The 17,710-nt window shown below is 42.4% G+C and overlaps 1 protein-coding gene across 4 annotated transcripts in view; it reads right to left on the reverse strand.

The window, feature by feature from the left end:
- The window catches only part of gatad2b (GATA zinc finger domain containing 2B), a 42,343-nt gene that overhangs the window by 16,294 nt on the left and 8,339 nt on the right, over nt 1-17,710 (reverse strand). The window contains exons 1-4 of one of the 4 annotated variants that reach the window (XM_053612741.1): nt 15,965-17,179; nt 13,359-13,473; nt 12,692-12,959; nt 1,717-2,067 (exon numbers count right to left, since the gene is read on the reverse strand). In XM_053612741.1, the coding sequence (XP_053468716.1) occupies nt 1,717-2,067; nt 12,692-12,846 (506 nt within the window). In that variant the 5' untranslated portion in view covers nt 12,847-12,959; nt 13,359-13,473; nt 15,965-17,179. Of the gene's footprint in view, nt 1-1,716; nt 2,068-12,691; nt 12,960-13,358; nt 13,474-15,964; nt 17,180-17,710 lie in introns of those variants that run through there. The other 3 variants (XM_053612740.1, XM_053612739.1, XM_053612743.1) reach the window with 3 other exon arrangements.

The raw sequence follows: 17,710 nt of genomic DNA on the forward strand, positions 1-17,710 counted from the left end.
GAATACATGTTTAGTAAACTCTAGTTAGTTCACATAGCAGGGGAAATGTGATTTATTTCTTAAACCCAACATTCTGTTGTGTTCACTCCAAATGACAAGTGACAATCTGTTTGTTGAATTGACGGGTATGTGTGCGTGCACTGGATAAAAGGCAGGACAGGTGAAAGACACCTAGTTAATCTAGCTACAAACATGGAGATCATAATTTAAACAAGGATTATGTCCAGGTCTAAAAAGATTCACTACAAATAACAGGGACAAAAACTGAGGTCCTCCTGTCCTGCATTGCATTCTTGCCGCAAATCTCGAACGTCAAGAACGATGCACTGAATGATGAAAAAACATGAAATCCAATTCTACTAGTCCAACTGTGCCACATGTCCAGAAAGCATATGCACATATAGCAATCTGTAGCAAAAAATAGATTACATGTATTTTTTGCCACAAAATAAATAAATAAATAAATAAATAAATAAATACATAAATAAATTCTTTCCTGCTGAAATCAGATCTGCCAGAATTTCAAACTGCCTTTCTGAACACAGTCACACAAGACTTCATTGTTTTGCTATGGAGTCTGGTACATTTTGTAAATAAACATGGCAAAGAACAACCTGCTTCTACAAGAGACAATTTATATGATAGCCAACCACAGACCTTTTCCAGTAATCAATCAGCAAACAAGCAAGTTTCTCTCATTGACTTTCCACCAACTGCTTCAAACAAAGCTCTTTTCAAGAGAGGGTTTACATTATTTTTTTTTATTATTATTAAATCAAGTGATCTGGTTTGTTTTCAGATTGAAGCTTTCAAGATTCTGAAGCTCATGGCCAGAAAAGTGCATGAAAAGCTAAGACTGGTCTGAACTAGAGGCCGACCGATTGATCAGTTTTGCCGATTAATCGGCCGAAAAATCCACACCGATAGTTTTTCCCGCTTCCGTCCGTTGCGGGAGCAGCTGAGAAGGGTTTGCGCTCATTATACAGTACGAGAAAGGCATCTAGAGGTGAAATAAAAACCTAGCACTGACAAATTTTGCTGTTATAAGAAGTTTTTTTTTTTTTTTTAAAATTCATTTTGGATGTCTTGATTTCCATTTGGTATTTGGATTGTTACTTTTTGGTTCAGTTGGGATGTAAATCTCATTTACTGTAATATTTATTAATAGTTAATATATTAATATTTACATATTTATCACTGAAAAAAGTATAGTACATTATCATGGTACACCAGTACCGTTTATTTTTGTAATAATGTTCTCAATATTTTACTTGCGTAAACCTATCGGTTGATTAATCCGTTATCGGTAGGTACCGCCCGACTTAGTTATGTTATCTGTATCGATAAAAACCGCTATCGGTTTACCTCTAGTCTGAATATAGAGGAATTAGACTATTATTTTAAATTTTTAATAAACATAAAACAAATAAAAAATATCTACTGAACCTTTGAGAAATTGAGTGAGTTTTTACTTACTTTTTACTCCAGGATCTCTCTGGAGATTCTCCAAACTTAAAGTCATTTACATAAATATTATTTAAACTGTTAATATGGGGAATCATTTAAAAATACATAGCTATAAAATCAGTACAGATGGCCTGGGTCAATAGGACAACCCTTGCAAAGAACATGATTTTCAACTGTGAATGAAGAGCTAACAAAACTGTGTCAGCCATACAATAACGTGGTTCTCTGCCCCTAGTCATGCTTCTTCACCTCCTCTTGGCGCTCATGTCCACAGGTTCGTCCATCATGTTCTCTTTGCCATTCTTGCTGGGTCCTCCATGACCTGTGCTCCTCAGGTTCCCGTTCAGCTTCTCCTCATACACTACTGAGGCACCCATCTGCCCCTGGCTGACCCCAGGTCCTTTCCCCTCTGCCACAGCGGCTCCTTCCAGAGCGGCGAGGTCCTTGCGCTTGAGCAATGCCAGCATCTTCAGTCGCTCCATAGCCTCGTGACCCTCCATTTTCAGGCGCTTTGCCAGTGCTTCCTCCCTCTCGTCGGCCGGTTCCAGACCCCGCTTCAGCAAGTTCAACCTCAACGCCTCCTCAGACATCCGCTCCATCCTGTATACACAGACAGACAGACAGACAGATGACACACCAAACAGTCTCGTATGCTGTTACTCAGAAAATCAAGCCATGTTTGAGTGTCTTCATTCAACCTGCAATCGATTCAGATTTTTATAAACAATGCTTGAGCCCAATGCAAATCGGTCAATTATTTTGAAGCTTTTCCTGACCAAGTGCTGTGACAGAGCTGCTAGAGAGAGAGAGAGAGAGAGAGAGAGAGAGAGAGAGAGAGAGAGAGAGAGAGAGAGAGAGAGAGAGAGAGAGAGAGAGAGAGTGAGCACGTTGTCATGACTCCTCCTCACACACCCACACACAGCCTGCCACTCACTGGGCCAAGAGGCTGCAGCGTTCAAGAACCAGACTTAATTAATTAATTACAATCAAATCACTTTAGTTTTCATGGTCCGACAAGAGTGGGCTGAGTGAATGAAAGCACCACACTCTAAGCCTCTCTGTCTCAGCTGTCTGTGTGAGAGCGTGTCCCCAGCCCAGCAGCATAGTGGGAGAAACCACCAGTCTTTCCCCAACAGCTCCCTTCTGCTCCCAACTCGTACAGTGCACTTGGATAAAAAGGGTGACCTTCAAGCTTCCAACAAGGGATCATATTCCTGGCTTCTAATTACTGCGATTGAGAATTTAACTCTTATCTGAGGAATCTAATTACACGAGTCTCTGTTCTCTGGTGAACGAACCCTTTGCTAGTGAACGAACGCCCAAGGCCTTTGTATGAAGACTGAAAATTTTAAAAAGGGTGACAACTTTGTTTTAAAATACAAAGGAAACTCTTCTGGGGGTTGAAATGTGCTACTTTGACTGACAACAGTGAGTATCAGGACCGATAGTGGTCTGAATCACAGTAAGTATTATTTTGGATTATTATTATTTTTTTAATCCAGTCAAATTCTGTATTTTACACCATGAACATGTATTTTTAAACTGCTGGAGCACAGATATCACATAGAAGTTTCTTGGAAACTAAGCGATAACTGAGTGCCACTAATACTCCATTACTACCAATGCCCAAAATGAAAGAGAAGTAGTAAGAGTTTCTATTTATATTCCGAAGTAAAAAAATCTATGGGGGAATTCCCTCATATAAACATCCAGCCATACATTTTCCATACTTCTTATCCTACACAGGGTAGCGGGAAGCCTCGGGACTAGGGGCACAAGGCAGGGGACAACCAAATCTTCTACCTTTAATCCAACTGGGAAGCAAAACCAGCAAGAGCAGAATGAGCAAAGCACACTGGACGAACAGAGTCTGTAAAACCTGGTAGTGCTTTATGGGCTTGCGTTATACTCGATTTTAATAATTGGTAAGAACCGAAACAAGCACCACTCCAAGACTGTCGGATCGAGGCCTAATTCTAAGTGAACTCTTGCGTGGTTTGATTGTCCTGAGAAAGCAATTCTGACCCTGAACTGACCCAACTGCAGGAAGTGAACTGAATACGCTGTGTATTTTGGGTTGCAAGCAGCATTTTTATTATGCAAGCTGCTAGAGTGACCTGCGAGGTGCAAACTGCCAAAGGACAGCTGTAGTGCTGCAGAAATATGATTCAGGACATCTGGACAGGGAAAAGAAAAATAATAAATGCTGGCTACAGTACTTAGTATTTTTAGAACTACACAAAAATAGTATTAACATCACAACCATGATTCTTTTCTGAATGTAATTTAATTCAGATCAGCACTTGGGCAAGTGCCACTAGTCCCCCTTATTCACTGAGACCAAAGACCATAAAAGGTATCACATGACCTCATGCACACACCTGAAGCACTACAAGTCTACAGAAGAAAAGCTGAGTGAATTTTAAAATGACCCACATGCCTGCTCGCAGTGAGAAAGAACAAATGTGTCCTAAATAAATGTTTAATATTATGCACAGAGTGTTGAATTCCCAATTATTTAACAAAACAAATGATGACTAAACGTATGACATGAATGAATGTGGTGAGTGAGTCATGGCTGCACGTGCTGTCTCGCTCAAAACTTGCCAGCGATGTATAACAACTAAGGCGCCGATTTTCACCAAAACCGTTTTTTTTCACCAGATTTAGGCTACTGCAGTACAAATAAGCCGGTAAATCACTGGCTACATTTACATGCACATCAAATTCATTTAAAGGTCTATATTTGGGTTGCAGCCATATTCTGAATACGATGTTCAGATGCGCACAGGGATCAGAATATTGCCATTACTAAATACCAAGCCTACAACTAAGCATCTGTTAGCACCCACAATTCCTTGCAGACGGAGCATGGGCATTGATCTCCTTGCAGTGGATTTTCCGAATAAGGTGCTTCAAATTTCCGATTAAAACAGACATATTCCAGGGGTGGGAATCTGAATATTGTCTTAATCTGAACATGCCAATCAGACTGTGGCGTTTACATGACGCCATAATTAGAATACTGCCAAATTCTAATGGTTACAACAATGACGTGCATGTAAAGACAGCCAATATTTCAATATGCAGACCAGGTGCAGCTACTACAGTGTGTTACAGTAATGCATTTATATATAATATATAAATATAAAATGTATGAAGAAATTTACTCATTAAATCTGAAATACATGAAAGAATTTAATAAATATACATATTGTTCTGTTAAAAAAAAGATTGGCCAAAGAATCATGAATGAGGAGTTCCAGACAGACAGAAAATTGTTCTTTCATTAAGAATTGGGCAAACCTACTGTTTTTAACCATTTATTTATTTTTTAAAATGTGTGCCAGCTGTGTTCTTCATCCTTGGTTGATTTCCACGATTCCTACACTCGAATGCCAAATATTTGTTTGACCAACTTTCTCCGTTGCTGTATTTCTGAGCATTCTGAAACCATCCCAAAACAAAAAGTATAATTTTTTGCTGACAAACCTCAGAACTTAATCTTCCAGATCTCCTTTACTATAGGAAACAAGGCTGCTTGCTGACTGCAGGATGGTCATGAAGTAGCACAAACAAGACGAATGCTCGCTGCTTATCAGGCTACTACTCGTGAGAGATTCTCAGCTAGGCTAATCAAGAATGCGTGGTCATGAAGTGGAAAACAGAAGCAGGATGAATCTGCACCGATCTCTAGTGCTGCATTCTATCAGGCAGTCATTAGCCTAAAATTGGACAAAACCACACCACATCAACCACAGGGGAGGAGATGCTCACAGGCCCAGGCCTAATTGAGCCACTGTGTGTGTGTGTGTTCCTGTGAAGCACATGAAAGGGAGATCATAAATAATCAAGTGTCTGTGAATCTGTGTATATACACAGGAGTCTGTTCAGGTTTGGCCATGTGTCACGTACAAGCGATCTAAATGATCATGTGTGTGTATGCTTGTCTCCAAGAGTTAGACACGCATGGGCGAGCCCTACGTGGCCAGAGGGAAGACAGAAACTCTCCCTCCTCCCCTTTTCTCCCTCACACACACACACACACAAAGGGGGAAGTATAGAACAGTGGAGACTGAGTGGACACTGTGGGCTATTGTTGGTGGAACCTCTTTATCTGTTTGATGCATTTGTATTCTGGTCCTAGCAGCTAGTATAAGGTAGGCCATTAACATTAGATCTGGTGGTGCACGCACACACGCACACACACACACACACTCTATAGCTCTACTTTAAGCCAAATCCATCATTACATTATAAAGAGAGTTAATAATAGAGTATAAAAAGAGCAAAACACTGTACATAAATGCACATGCAGTCGTATAAGACGGGTAAAAAAGTACTCTTAGCATCTGTGTGTGCCAAAGATCCTGCATACTGACATCCTCATGGTGGAAGGAGAGAAAAAAAAAAAAAAAAAAAAAAAAAAAAAAAAGGGGGGGACTAAATTTAGAAACTCAGGCTACACTCATCCCTCACTTTAGATATCTTCACAGAAAAGGTGCTGTGCAGCCACATTTTTGCTACCCAAAGCACAAACAATATAAATCCACTCTTCAAAATGTACAACAGTGGGGCTTAAGCTCCAATTATACATCTTCAATGAGTTTTACAGGTACTTACATCCCCAGGTGAAAGAACCGCCTCCGTTATGCATTTCTACTAGGGTTATTATGACGCTTGACCATAATACAGCTTAAAACACAGTTCTATCTATTCCCGTCTAAACGTTCAGATTTTATCCGATCGAGTTCCTTACAAAGCGGTTCTTATCCCTTTCGTATCTATCTGCGACGCTCCCAAAATTTTGCACCTCCCTCTATCCGGATTCCTCATACCGCGAAACTTTCAACGCGCAACACCCCTAGTTTGCACTTCGGAAGGTTTGTAGCTTTTTAATCAGAGTGTGTGGTGTTCAGACATGGCTGTGGGATCTGCCTCGCAAGAAAAGAAGTTTCTACCACAAGAGTTGCAATGCTATGGTCATGTAATTCTTATCGCTATGTTGCATGTCAGACTACAGCGATGTTCCTTGATGCAATCATTACATTAAATTCCCAACAGAGGGAGCGAGCGAGAGAGCTCCTATCTAAATCTATGACAAACGATTGTGTATGTGAGGCTGCAACGGGTGCACTGCACCAACCCTACTGCAAGTCCTCAGGGGAGAGCAGTAATCACGCACAAACAAACGCTTTTTTGAGAGATGGCCGTGGGAGGGGGGGCATTCCAGGGTATCTAATATTAGTTCCAGCTCTAAAAAGTGCATGAGCTGTATTCTTCCTTCCCCCTGTAAGACATGACTAATGAGCAAGTATAGCATAGCCTCTTGCAGTCGGCGTGACCTTGTAATAACAAAGCAACTGGGTAGAGTGGACATGTCCATTAGATCCGAGACACCTTTCCAAAACTACCATCTATGCCAACGGCAGACCACTTCCACAGAAACATTCCAAACTTTTACACACCCAGTCACGAAAGCTTAACATCGTGTGACCAGATCACGCAGGAGGCAAACCAATCAGACCGCTCGCCAAATGCGACGTCACAAACCCCCCTAAATGCCTGTACTGCTGCGAGAGAGCCAATCAGCTGGCGTGTTAATGAGAGCCCCTCGCTGCCAAACTGCACCCTGAAAGCAATTAAGCTCTGGGGAGCCACGTCTCACTGGTCTTAAAATGCCACATTGTACAGCCATCCCCAATTATAAATTAAACACGGCTGTAATTGGCCCCTTGATCACTTAATCATAGCTCGATTATCTCATTATTGCACGTTCTATCGTTTTATCACTCACAGCCCTCGATATCTGCACTCTGATCGTGCTTGGTCTCTTGCCTGTCACGCTGCTGCAGCAGAATATCTGCAAGATCTACATTAGGTTCATTAACACAGACGCACAAAGGGAACCGTGATCGCTATCCAAGAAGAACTCTTGGAAAAACAGTTCGACATAAAGCAACGCTCTCCTGCTTTTAGCAAAATATTATTCTTGCGTTCCACAAATACTGACTTAATGGTCGAGAGGGGTGAAAAAAAATAGCTTGGCTATGTAATGCCATGCCATTACTCAATACCACCCACCTCGCATGTGAGAGAGAGAGAGAGAGAGAGAGATACACATGCAACCAACAATGGCAGCAGCCAGCCAATGAAAAAGGCGTTGCGCTGCGCGTCAGCATGAAAACTCTTCACGCACACCCCGGCCCCCCTCCTTTACATAATATAATGACTGTTTCAGTTCAGTCAGCTGCTACAAAAACCAGACTCTTTCTCCTCCCTTCCTCCTCCTGTGCATCTCCATGCACCCTGTACACTCACTCTCTCACCCCCCCCTAAGAAACCTGCACACGCGCAATCCAACACACACACACACACTCACAGCGCCGGGCCCTTGGCCAACAAACGCAACAGCAGCCAGGGGGGATGAAAAGAAAGACAGAGAGAGAAACTGAGCAGGAAAGAAGGAGACTGAGGAGTCAAGATCCAGTCCTGATTAAAGAAGAGACTGAAGTTTGTGATATCAGTGTACCTACGGGATGGGGGTGGGGGGGTGGGGGGTTTGAGGTTGGGTACACCAGGACAAAAAAAAACAAAACAAAAACCTATTAGTAGTGCAGTCAGAACTTGTGCTCCTACACAATCAGGCACCTAATTTTTTGCCCTTTGAGACACAAGTTACTTCGCTATTGATACTGCAGCATTGTATTTGTGTGACTATTAGTGTTGAGGGAGGATGCTACTGATCGCATAGCCAAGGAGATCTTCATAGGCCTTTTTTTTTTTTTTTTTTTAGACAGAGGTCTTCATAGACCATGCCAATATAAGGCTGTCTTTTGTGTCCTTAAGCCCCCCTTACCATTCCGTTTCAGCCGTGCCACAAGCCACAAAGCCAAAAGTGGCCCCTCCCTCGCTTTGCACCCCTCCTCCCCACACACCCCCCCCCCCCCGCCCACCTTATTTCTTCCCTCACTGTGTTGTAAAAATAAACACACATGCTTGCTTTCTGGGGGCCCCTTTAAGGTACTGTCGAGTCGACTGCGCCCCCCCCCTCCGTAGTCTGTACATTTATGATGCAATGAGATTTAAAAAAAAAAAAAAAAATTAAATAAATAAAAAGGAGTATACCTACGAGGGGAATGAGGATAAACAGTAATAATAAACTGAGGGCTGTGGATGGAAAAAAAGACGGAAAAGAAAATAGCGCAGTGCGCTCTCCTGACATACTACCCTGTCATAATGCCAAACCTTAATTCCCCTCATCTGCCCATCCCCCCCTCCAGTATTGCGCTTTCTTTATGCACACGCCACGGCTGCTTGTCGATCAGATCGCTGCGTGAACAAAGATGTCCTCCTCCCTCTGCCCTCTCTCCAAACGCCATCACACCCTGAAGACCCCGTAAACCTAGATTCTTCTCTCTCTCTCCCTCTCTCACACACACACACACACACACACACACACACACAGCGTGAAGGCTCCCAGTCTGACACTAAGACATAACAGATTTGGAAAGGTCGGTAAAAGCAGGCCAAACGCCAGCCGATGGGGTGTAATAATAATAAGGCCATTTGTGAGTGAATGGTGGAATCCACAGCTCATTTCACGCATGATCTGCATCATGACAATTCATTTGGCTGATGCAACCCCCCACCCCACCTCGCAAACCCGTGTGCTAATGGCATCACATCCCTCACATAGGGCAGCACGAGTGCACACAGAGCACAGCATTATTCAAAAAAAACAAACAAAAAAATCTTGATTCCTTCACGCAAGAGCACCAGAGCATCTTCTTAATTTTCCAAACCTTCACTGCAATTCGTCCCAGGGCGCAGGGCTTATCACGAGTGTGCAGGGGTTGCCACACCAGCCGTGTTGGCCTGTATCCCAAACGTGCCTGCGCTGATCCAGCCCGACTGATCAGCCACCCGCTCAGTTGGCTAGATTAAGCCTTCCCCATTTGCGCCATCTGATGCAGAGCTTCGCAGATCTCAAAATGGCTTCTGCATCATTACTGAGGTGTGTGCTTAGAATAATGTGAGTAAGCATGCTAATAAGTTCTTAAGCACAGTTGCATGTTGAGCGGTGCTCACCAATAAGCGACAAACATGCAGCTTGAAGCTCTCAAATCCCCCGTGATTGAGTGCAGTCACACAATACTTTCCTTGACCTTAAATGTAAGGAGCGTGATTTATTGCAAACAGAAGCCTTTGGCGCAGTAACCCAGTTTGAAGCTGCAAAGAGCAGGATTGGTACAGGGTCACACAGGGTAAGCACTACCAACACTGGAAAAGAAATATGACGGCTGGCGTTTCTGTTCAAGCTTTACGCTGCTACGCTCTCCTGAGGATGTGTACAGGCTGGTGAGAAGGCAGGTGGGAAAGTTCAGAATTAAACCAGAAAAAAAAAAAAAAAAGTTTCTTTTAAAAAAAAAAAAAAGGAGGAGTCTACCTCACAAATGCGACCAATTTAAAAACAACCGTTCAGAAAAAGCTTGATTAGTATCGAGGAAAAAAAATGTAAGGGGAACAGAAATATTTTATTGAAATATTGAGTCTAACCCAGGGAACCCGGGGCACAAGGCAGAGGCCACCCTCAACAGGGTGCCAACCCATCAGGGCACAATCACATGCACATTCACACTACAGACAATTTGGAAATGCCAGTCAGCCTACAATGCATGTCTTTGGACTGCGGGAGGAAACCGGAGTACCCGGAGGAAACCCCGGAAGGACGGGAAGAACATGCAGACTCGCGCACACACACGACAGAAACAGCATTCGAACCCCCAACCCTGGAGGAGCGAGGCAAGCGTGCTAACCACTAAGCCACCGTGCCCCCAACCAGTACCAGACTAAACAAACGATAAAGATGAACCCCTCAAAACAATACTACTATAGATAAGGACACATTAGATACCCTCTTCCATCTCTCATAATTCAAATGAAACGTTCAAGTTCAGGTTTGAAGCTTGAACATTCTCACAACTAACTTTCTGAAAGGGATAAGCGATTAAAATAAACTGCTGTCGTTAAATGGAAATAGTGGCGGATGGAATAATGGTGTAAAATGAAACACTGGTGCAAATTAGTCACCCATGCTGAGCAAAATGACAAAGGATACTCACATATTTGCTCTAAAAATAAGCAGACTGCTGAAAATAGCAAGCAGCCAGGTCACAGCTGAACCGTTCGCCCAATATCAGCCATTTCCCAGATAATGGATCTGATTGGCTACGGTCTACAAAAAGCGTTTAGGCCACTGGCTTCCAGACCATTCCGGCACAGAGATCCTCTAGCGTTTCCTGAAGGGATCTTATGATCACTAAACACTCCAGAATCACTGGAAAGCTATACTGAAAACAAAATGTCCCAAACTGTGTGTCAGTGGCACATTTTTTCTTTTAGTAGGATAACGTTTGATGTGAAATGAGCAATTCCAACTTGAAGCTTTCCTTGGATTCAAGCATATAATCAAGATATTTATTACTAGGAGGCAGCATTATTAATTGTTGCTAAAAAATATGAAATATCTTGTGACTGGTTTCTGGAAATATTTACACACATTTTCATACTGTAACATGTTCGGTTTTCTGCTTCTCCTAAGTCCAGAATAATTGATGAACACTTGTTAAATAACGCCATCTTGAATTCTTATTTGGTCCAGTTAAAGATCTTATCCCTGTCTGGTCATTGCCTACTCACTACATTAGCATATAAAGTAGGCTAATGTTTTCTCATGTATTCCGTTGACTATTTTCTGCAAGCCAAATCTCGTTTGATTAATATTTATGAGATTTCCTTTTATTCGTAGTAATAATATCTAGTAAAAACATATAGTAATAAACAACATCTGCTTGAGAGAAGAAAAACGTTGCTCTTTAACTGACGTTCTGCTACTTCTGCAATCGATTGAGTCTTGATTACTTCAGCTTTACTTGGATTAGCAGGAACATGTTGCACCTGGACTGTGCTAAAGGAACACACTGTGTCTTCAGTGATCAGTCTGGCTAATTTAAGCGAGGTTGCATTGAATAAGTCTGGATTTTCTAAGCTCACTTTGTGAAATACCTCCCATGTATGGTGGTCTGACTTGGTTTGGTGTGCTGACTGAAAGTTTTTGGAGACCATTGTTGTGTAGCTGAACTATTTCAATAGCTCCTAATTTAAGAACTAATTCGTCCTCCGTGTGAGCACTGACCCCACTCTCTGTACCCTCACCCATCCATTCAGCCATCTTCTCTGCCTCTTAACCTACACGGGGGAGCCTGGAGCCTATCCCAGGGAACTTGGGGCACGACTCTCAGCCGTGTTTTTTCTTATTATTTGTTATGAGCATGAGTGACATGCTTGGTATTTACCAGAGTTCCAATGTAAGCTTTTTGTCAAGGAGTACTGGCGCTCCTAACTTATTCAATATTTGGAAAGCGTTAAAATACTCAATCTAGACACAAGGTGCAAGAACACAGGCAGAGTTTATGTCCTTGACATACCTGAACAGCAGAAAGTCTGGCTAGAAGAAAATCCAATACAGCAATCACTTTAAAACTTGGTTACAAAAGAAGCAAAAAATTATTGCATGATGTGGCCCAAAATATTAAGTCATATTGGTAGGCTGCACAGTTCAGAATCTGGTCTTGCACATGGTACTCAGGCCAAATTTTTGATTTATTTATTTATTTTTTTTTTTTGGAAAAGCATGCCAACACGGCAAAACTCACATTGTGCTCATGACCGAATATAATATGCCAAAATTGCATCACATTTAAACTGAAGCAATTTTATATTTCACACCGCTAAATGCGGCCGTAATACCCTAGAAAAGACTTTAAAGATCAAGCTGGAAAACAAGCAATAAGCCTCAACTTTCCTCAAGAAATTTCTGACAGCAAAGACCTGGCATTAACAGGTCAGCAGGGGAACTTTGGGGTGTGATGCTTTCTGAGATACTTTCCCCCCCCCAAATATGTAGCCACAGCATCCTAATCAATAAACAGCATCATTTCACACTAATGAGCTACACTGCAGTCACGATACTGGAGTCTGACTTTTCAGAGAACGAGCCTGGATAGACAGAAATTGCATTATCCTCACAGCTAATGTCCACAAAAACATTTCACTTTTGTTATACAGAGAAATGTGTAAGAGGGAAAAAACATTTGATAAAGATTGTAATTATTATCAAGGGGGGCACAGTGACTTAGCGGTAAGCACGATTGCCTCGCACCTCTGGGTTTGGGGGTACGAATCTCGCCTCCGCCCTGTGTGCGTGGAGCTTGCATGTTCTCCCCGTGCTTCGGGGGTTCCCTCTGGGTACTCCGGTTTCCTCCCCCAGTCCAAAGACACGCGTTGTAGGCTGAATGGCATCTCCAAATTGTCCATGGTGTGAGAATGGGTGTGCGATTGTGCCCTGTGATGTGTTGGCACCCAGTCCAGGGTGTTCCCTGTCTTGTGTCCCGAGTTCCCTGGAATAGGTTCCAGGCTCCCCCAAGACCCTGTGAAGGATAAGTGGTACGGAAAATGGGTTAAATGTTCACATTTTAGCTATACATCAACTACTCTTTAGATGGAACCAGACAAAACCACTAAAAGACTGTTTAAGGTTCCCGACTGGCACAATAGAATAAACCTTCACACAATCTTCCAGAAGCGCGAGTTTGAATTCGGACGTTGCCACATCTATGGCTGGGAGTGCAAGGGAGCAAATCTGGCCATGCTCTCTGGGTGGGAGGGATGGCACACTTACTCTCCGTTCAATCACAGCATCACTGACTAATCGGGGGCATCTGGGAGCTTGTGTATGCGCAAGCGGTTAGATAGCACTTTCCTCCAAGCATGTTAGAATTTTGAACAAGGCCTTTTCCCGTTTCCACAGCGGTGATACCCTCACTTACCTTTGTGCGATTCAGATGCTATAATGACAGCGAGGCAGTGAGCTCCCTTGTGCTGTAGTCACCTCTATGAGCTCACTTTCACAGACAGCAGCACTCCAGCACGAGTGTGACCTCCCTGAGGGCGTGCAAAAGCAGAAATACGACTTCAGCAATGCACTTATGAGATCATGAGGCAGCCAATGCTACATTCACAGCTCCAGAGGAGAGGGACAGCCAGTGATGAACACCACTGCATTCAGAACTGATGCCGGGCCTGTCTAACCACTGAACCGTCTTTCATCACATTTTAAGACCAGCTGTTATACTGATCTGTGAAAAAAGTAAGACTGAAGTGTACAAAATTATATAATGTACACACACACACACAAACAAAAACATATGATTCCAATCTTATGAAACCCCCAGTCAGGTAGTGAAGTTTTTCAAAGACTATTGAGGAATCTGGGAAAGACTCACATTTTAAAATATGCCTAAATCCTAAGCGTGTAGAGTATGCATATAAAAACCCGGTGAATGGGACCTGCGTTCTATTAACGACTGCCTGCACCTCAATGGAATGCTAAAAATAAGCAACGCGTGTGAGGGTGAGAACAGCTCAGCCCCATTCTTCACAGTAACATAAAAGCACCATAATCAGTCACTAAAATCTGATAAAAAGGGATTACCAGCATTCACAAATATACTGGAACGCCGAAGCAGGGAGGAAAAGAAAAAACCATGCGCTTCTTAGAAATAAGAAAAACCATCTTGCTGTATCCTCTCAGAACAGATGCTGACTGTCCTGCCTGCAAATTACAAGTCCCATCAGTGAACAATTATCAATTAAAAGGGAGGTTATCTAAACCAGATGAGTCAGACAGCAGTGTTCTTTCTTAACAGATACCTGAAATCAAGCTAGTACACAGAATTGGTGAGAAGGAACACCAAGGACACTGAATGACATGTTTTAAGAACACTAATCACTTAATGCTGCTGAGAACCGAAACAAAGCTCATTGGCTTCTTCTCTAATTGGACCATGGACCTGACCAGCCCACGTATTCTTCTACTGTTACTGTTTAAGCGCTCCAGGGGAGGGGCTACTAGAAACGGGACCAGAATTCGCACGCGGCCAGTTTTCTGACACTAATTAGGCCAATTAAGAGGAAGGCATCCTCAGCAACAGAGTTGTAATTGGTCGCCTTCCAATTTATAGGAGTTGGGAGTAACAGAATGCGGGTTTACTGTCGAGTTTACACGTGCTTTACGACTGCGAATGCATGATACAGGTCTTCACCCAAAATATCACCGACCGCACACCCACACATCTGCGTACATGTAAAACACAAGGAAGTAGAAATATGGTACGATCCTTGCGGTCTAAATGAGCAAATCTGCCTCCCAGCATGAACGTACGCCGTGTTCGATGCACCTAGACGTGAGCAGTGTCTCCTGCACATGCTCATTCAGCCACAACACTTAAGACCCCGATCTTCATTAAACAAGACAACAGCTCATTGTGTCCGTTGCCATGACAACAGGCCCTTCTATTTTTACGCCATGCCACTAATCAATTCTTCTTCTGCTGTCGCCCGAGGGAGGGAGTGGATGTTTGGGAGAAGGGTGGAGGAGACGGGCCAAAAGGGGAGGAAGGCTGTGTGGGGGGGGGGTGAAGTTCAAGACAAAGAAACACGAGAATGAGAGTAAAACAGACAGAGAAAGGCACAAGTGAGTTTCTGTAAGGGAATGCTTGAGAGAGAACCCCCCACCCCCCTCCCCAGTTCTAAGCAGAGCAAATAGGGAAGCCCTTCTAGACACATGGACAGCAGGTACATGAGGATGCAGAACACGTCCTGTACGTCCTACTCAGCTCCGACTCAGCAGTCTTGCATAACCTAATATTCAAATTAATTTCCATTTATGCGGTTTCAATACGACACTGTTGCTGTGGTTCGTCTGGGTGTATGTCCGGTGCCAAAAGGACAGAGGCCACTGCTGTTCTGTCCGACTTTCATATCCGACTCTGCTGTTTCGCATTTTCATCACCGACTGGACGGTCTCCTCCAGCTAAAACGTGAATGAATGAAAAGACGCTGAACACGGCAACAAGAAAAATCGCTGAAGAAAATAAAGTGAACGTACAGACAAAAGTGAACGCTGTCCAGCAAACGTTTCACCGCACTGAAGGACAAATGTCCAAAGCCGTTTTGAACACCTCTGCCATGGTTCTACGTCACGAAGATGCTTGAAGGTGTGCTCAATGGAAGGACACTTTAAAAAAAAAAACAGGATGATTTAAAAGACTTGGGGACTGAAATACTACAAGCTTCAAGCAAAGAGTCTAGATGGGACTCTGAATCAGCATACTCCAATCTCTGGAGTATGCACTGATGCTCATAATGAAACCATAAAAAAAAAAATACTACAGCAAACATATGTGGAGAAAACGATTGATGCAAGTAGAGCACGGAATTTTGCACCAGATTAGGCCGGGTTATTGTATACAGTATAGTAGCTGCTATAGTACATTTTAACTGATACAAGGTAATGAACCAGAATGAGTCTCCCTAAAATTTGAGCTCTACATGCATGCAAAACACTGCATCAATAATGTATCTGGCTTTGTACCTTGTTGTGCAGTTGAAAATTAGACTGCTGCTCCTTTAAATAAAAAAAGAAAAAAAAAAGGCAGTGAGTCACAATATGTTTTTTTTTTTTTTTTTTTTTTTTTTTTTTTTTAAAAACGCAGGATACCCAATGGAGTCAGAATGCGAGAGAGCCAGTCTAAGCCGGTTTGTAACCTCAGGGTATGGAATTATCTCTTAATATGTAGCCGTTAGTGGTCAGGACATCAGACGAAGACAGAGAAAAAGAGGGAGAGGGGGAGAGAGAGAGAGAGAGAGAGAGAAAGAGAGAGACAGAAAAAGAAGGAAAAAAAAAGAGAACGGGAGGGAAGGGGCATGAGAGTAAGGGGAGGGGCATGAAGCTCCTGTGCTTTCAGGGCAGTAAGAGGAAAATGTACTTCTTACAAGACGCTGAATCTAAAACCTGGCACCTTGACAAGAAGGCTCATTGCGGAACTTCAGACCACAGGGTGGGGCATACGTTGTTTAAACAAAAAAAAAAAAGGGGGGGGGGGAAGAAAAAATGCTGGAACTTGAGCCATCTGGAGAGAGTGAGGTAGCACAGAGATTCTAAAATGGGGCTGATCTGGGTAAGCGGGAAGGAGACTATGCTGAAGGAAACAAAGAAATCGAGCAAGAACCAGCAAATGCAATTAAGCATATGAAATGACACACAAGCAATCTAATCTGAATGTGTATCCTATTAATCAAAAGCACAGAATGAGTGCAGACAGTCTAAAAACCGCACTCGCGCGCACACACTCGCACTTAATGGAGCCAGTGCTTTAATAAGTTGAGCAGAAATCTGTTAAGGAACCCTTGCGAACATGAAAAGTAACAAGGTTTAACAGACATGCTGGAAAATGAACTGCATGGGAGGATACGCAGAGTTTGGTTGCGTTACACCTTCCAGAAAGCTTAAAAATAGATTATTCAATCGGGAATTTTAAATAAATAAATAAATAAATAAATAAAAAATAGAAAAATAGATCAAGTGGTGGATATGTCTGTACAAATACAGGACAGCTGTGCGGAGAATAAGGCAGTCAGGAATAGGGATGTTACGGTTTGAAAATTTCACAGTAGGATAACCTAGCCTAAAAATATCCTGGTATTCCACTATCATAGTAAAAATTGCTCATTTAAAACCAAACCACTCACGGAGAAAATGTCACTGAAAGATATATCCCGAATTCTTAATACAAGAATTTGATCAGGTTAAAAAAAACACCAAGTATATATATATATATATATATATATATATATATATATATATATATATATATATATATATATATATAAAAATAAATAAACAAACAAACAATGCACATGCATACACAGATGAAAGAGACAAATAGATTTTAATCTGTATTTTGAAAAAGTAACCATCCGTTCATTCAGGATGACTAATTGTGAAATACTTTAACAACCCTAGTCAGGAATAAGACCCTGTACCTGCACAGGTGAAAAAAAGCATCATGAAATACACTGCAGTTCTCACTTGTGATCTGAAACACTTGATCTATAAACTAAAACAGAAAATTTTAGCAGTATGACAGTAACAGTGGCATGACAGGCATATTCAGTGCAGGAATAAGAAGTTTATGGAAAAGGTCAGTGAATGTCAAAGATGACAGATTTGCACAAGGAAAGATGCCTGAGGTGATGAGAAGGTGCCAACTTGGAGAACCTGCAACGGGTAAAAGGGCAAAGTAACGTCCCAGAACTGCTGTAAAACATTGCGAGGCAA

Source organism: Ictalurus furcatus, chromosome 24, assembly GCF_023375685.1.
Source record: "Ictalurus furcatus strain D&B chromosome 24, Billie_1.0, whole genome shotgun sequence".
Taxonomy (NCBI): domain Eukaryota; kingdom Metazoa; phylum Chordata; class Actinopteri; order Siluriformes; family Ictaluridae; genus Ictalurus; species Ictalurus furcatus.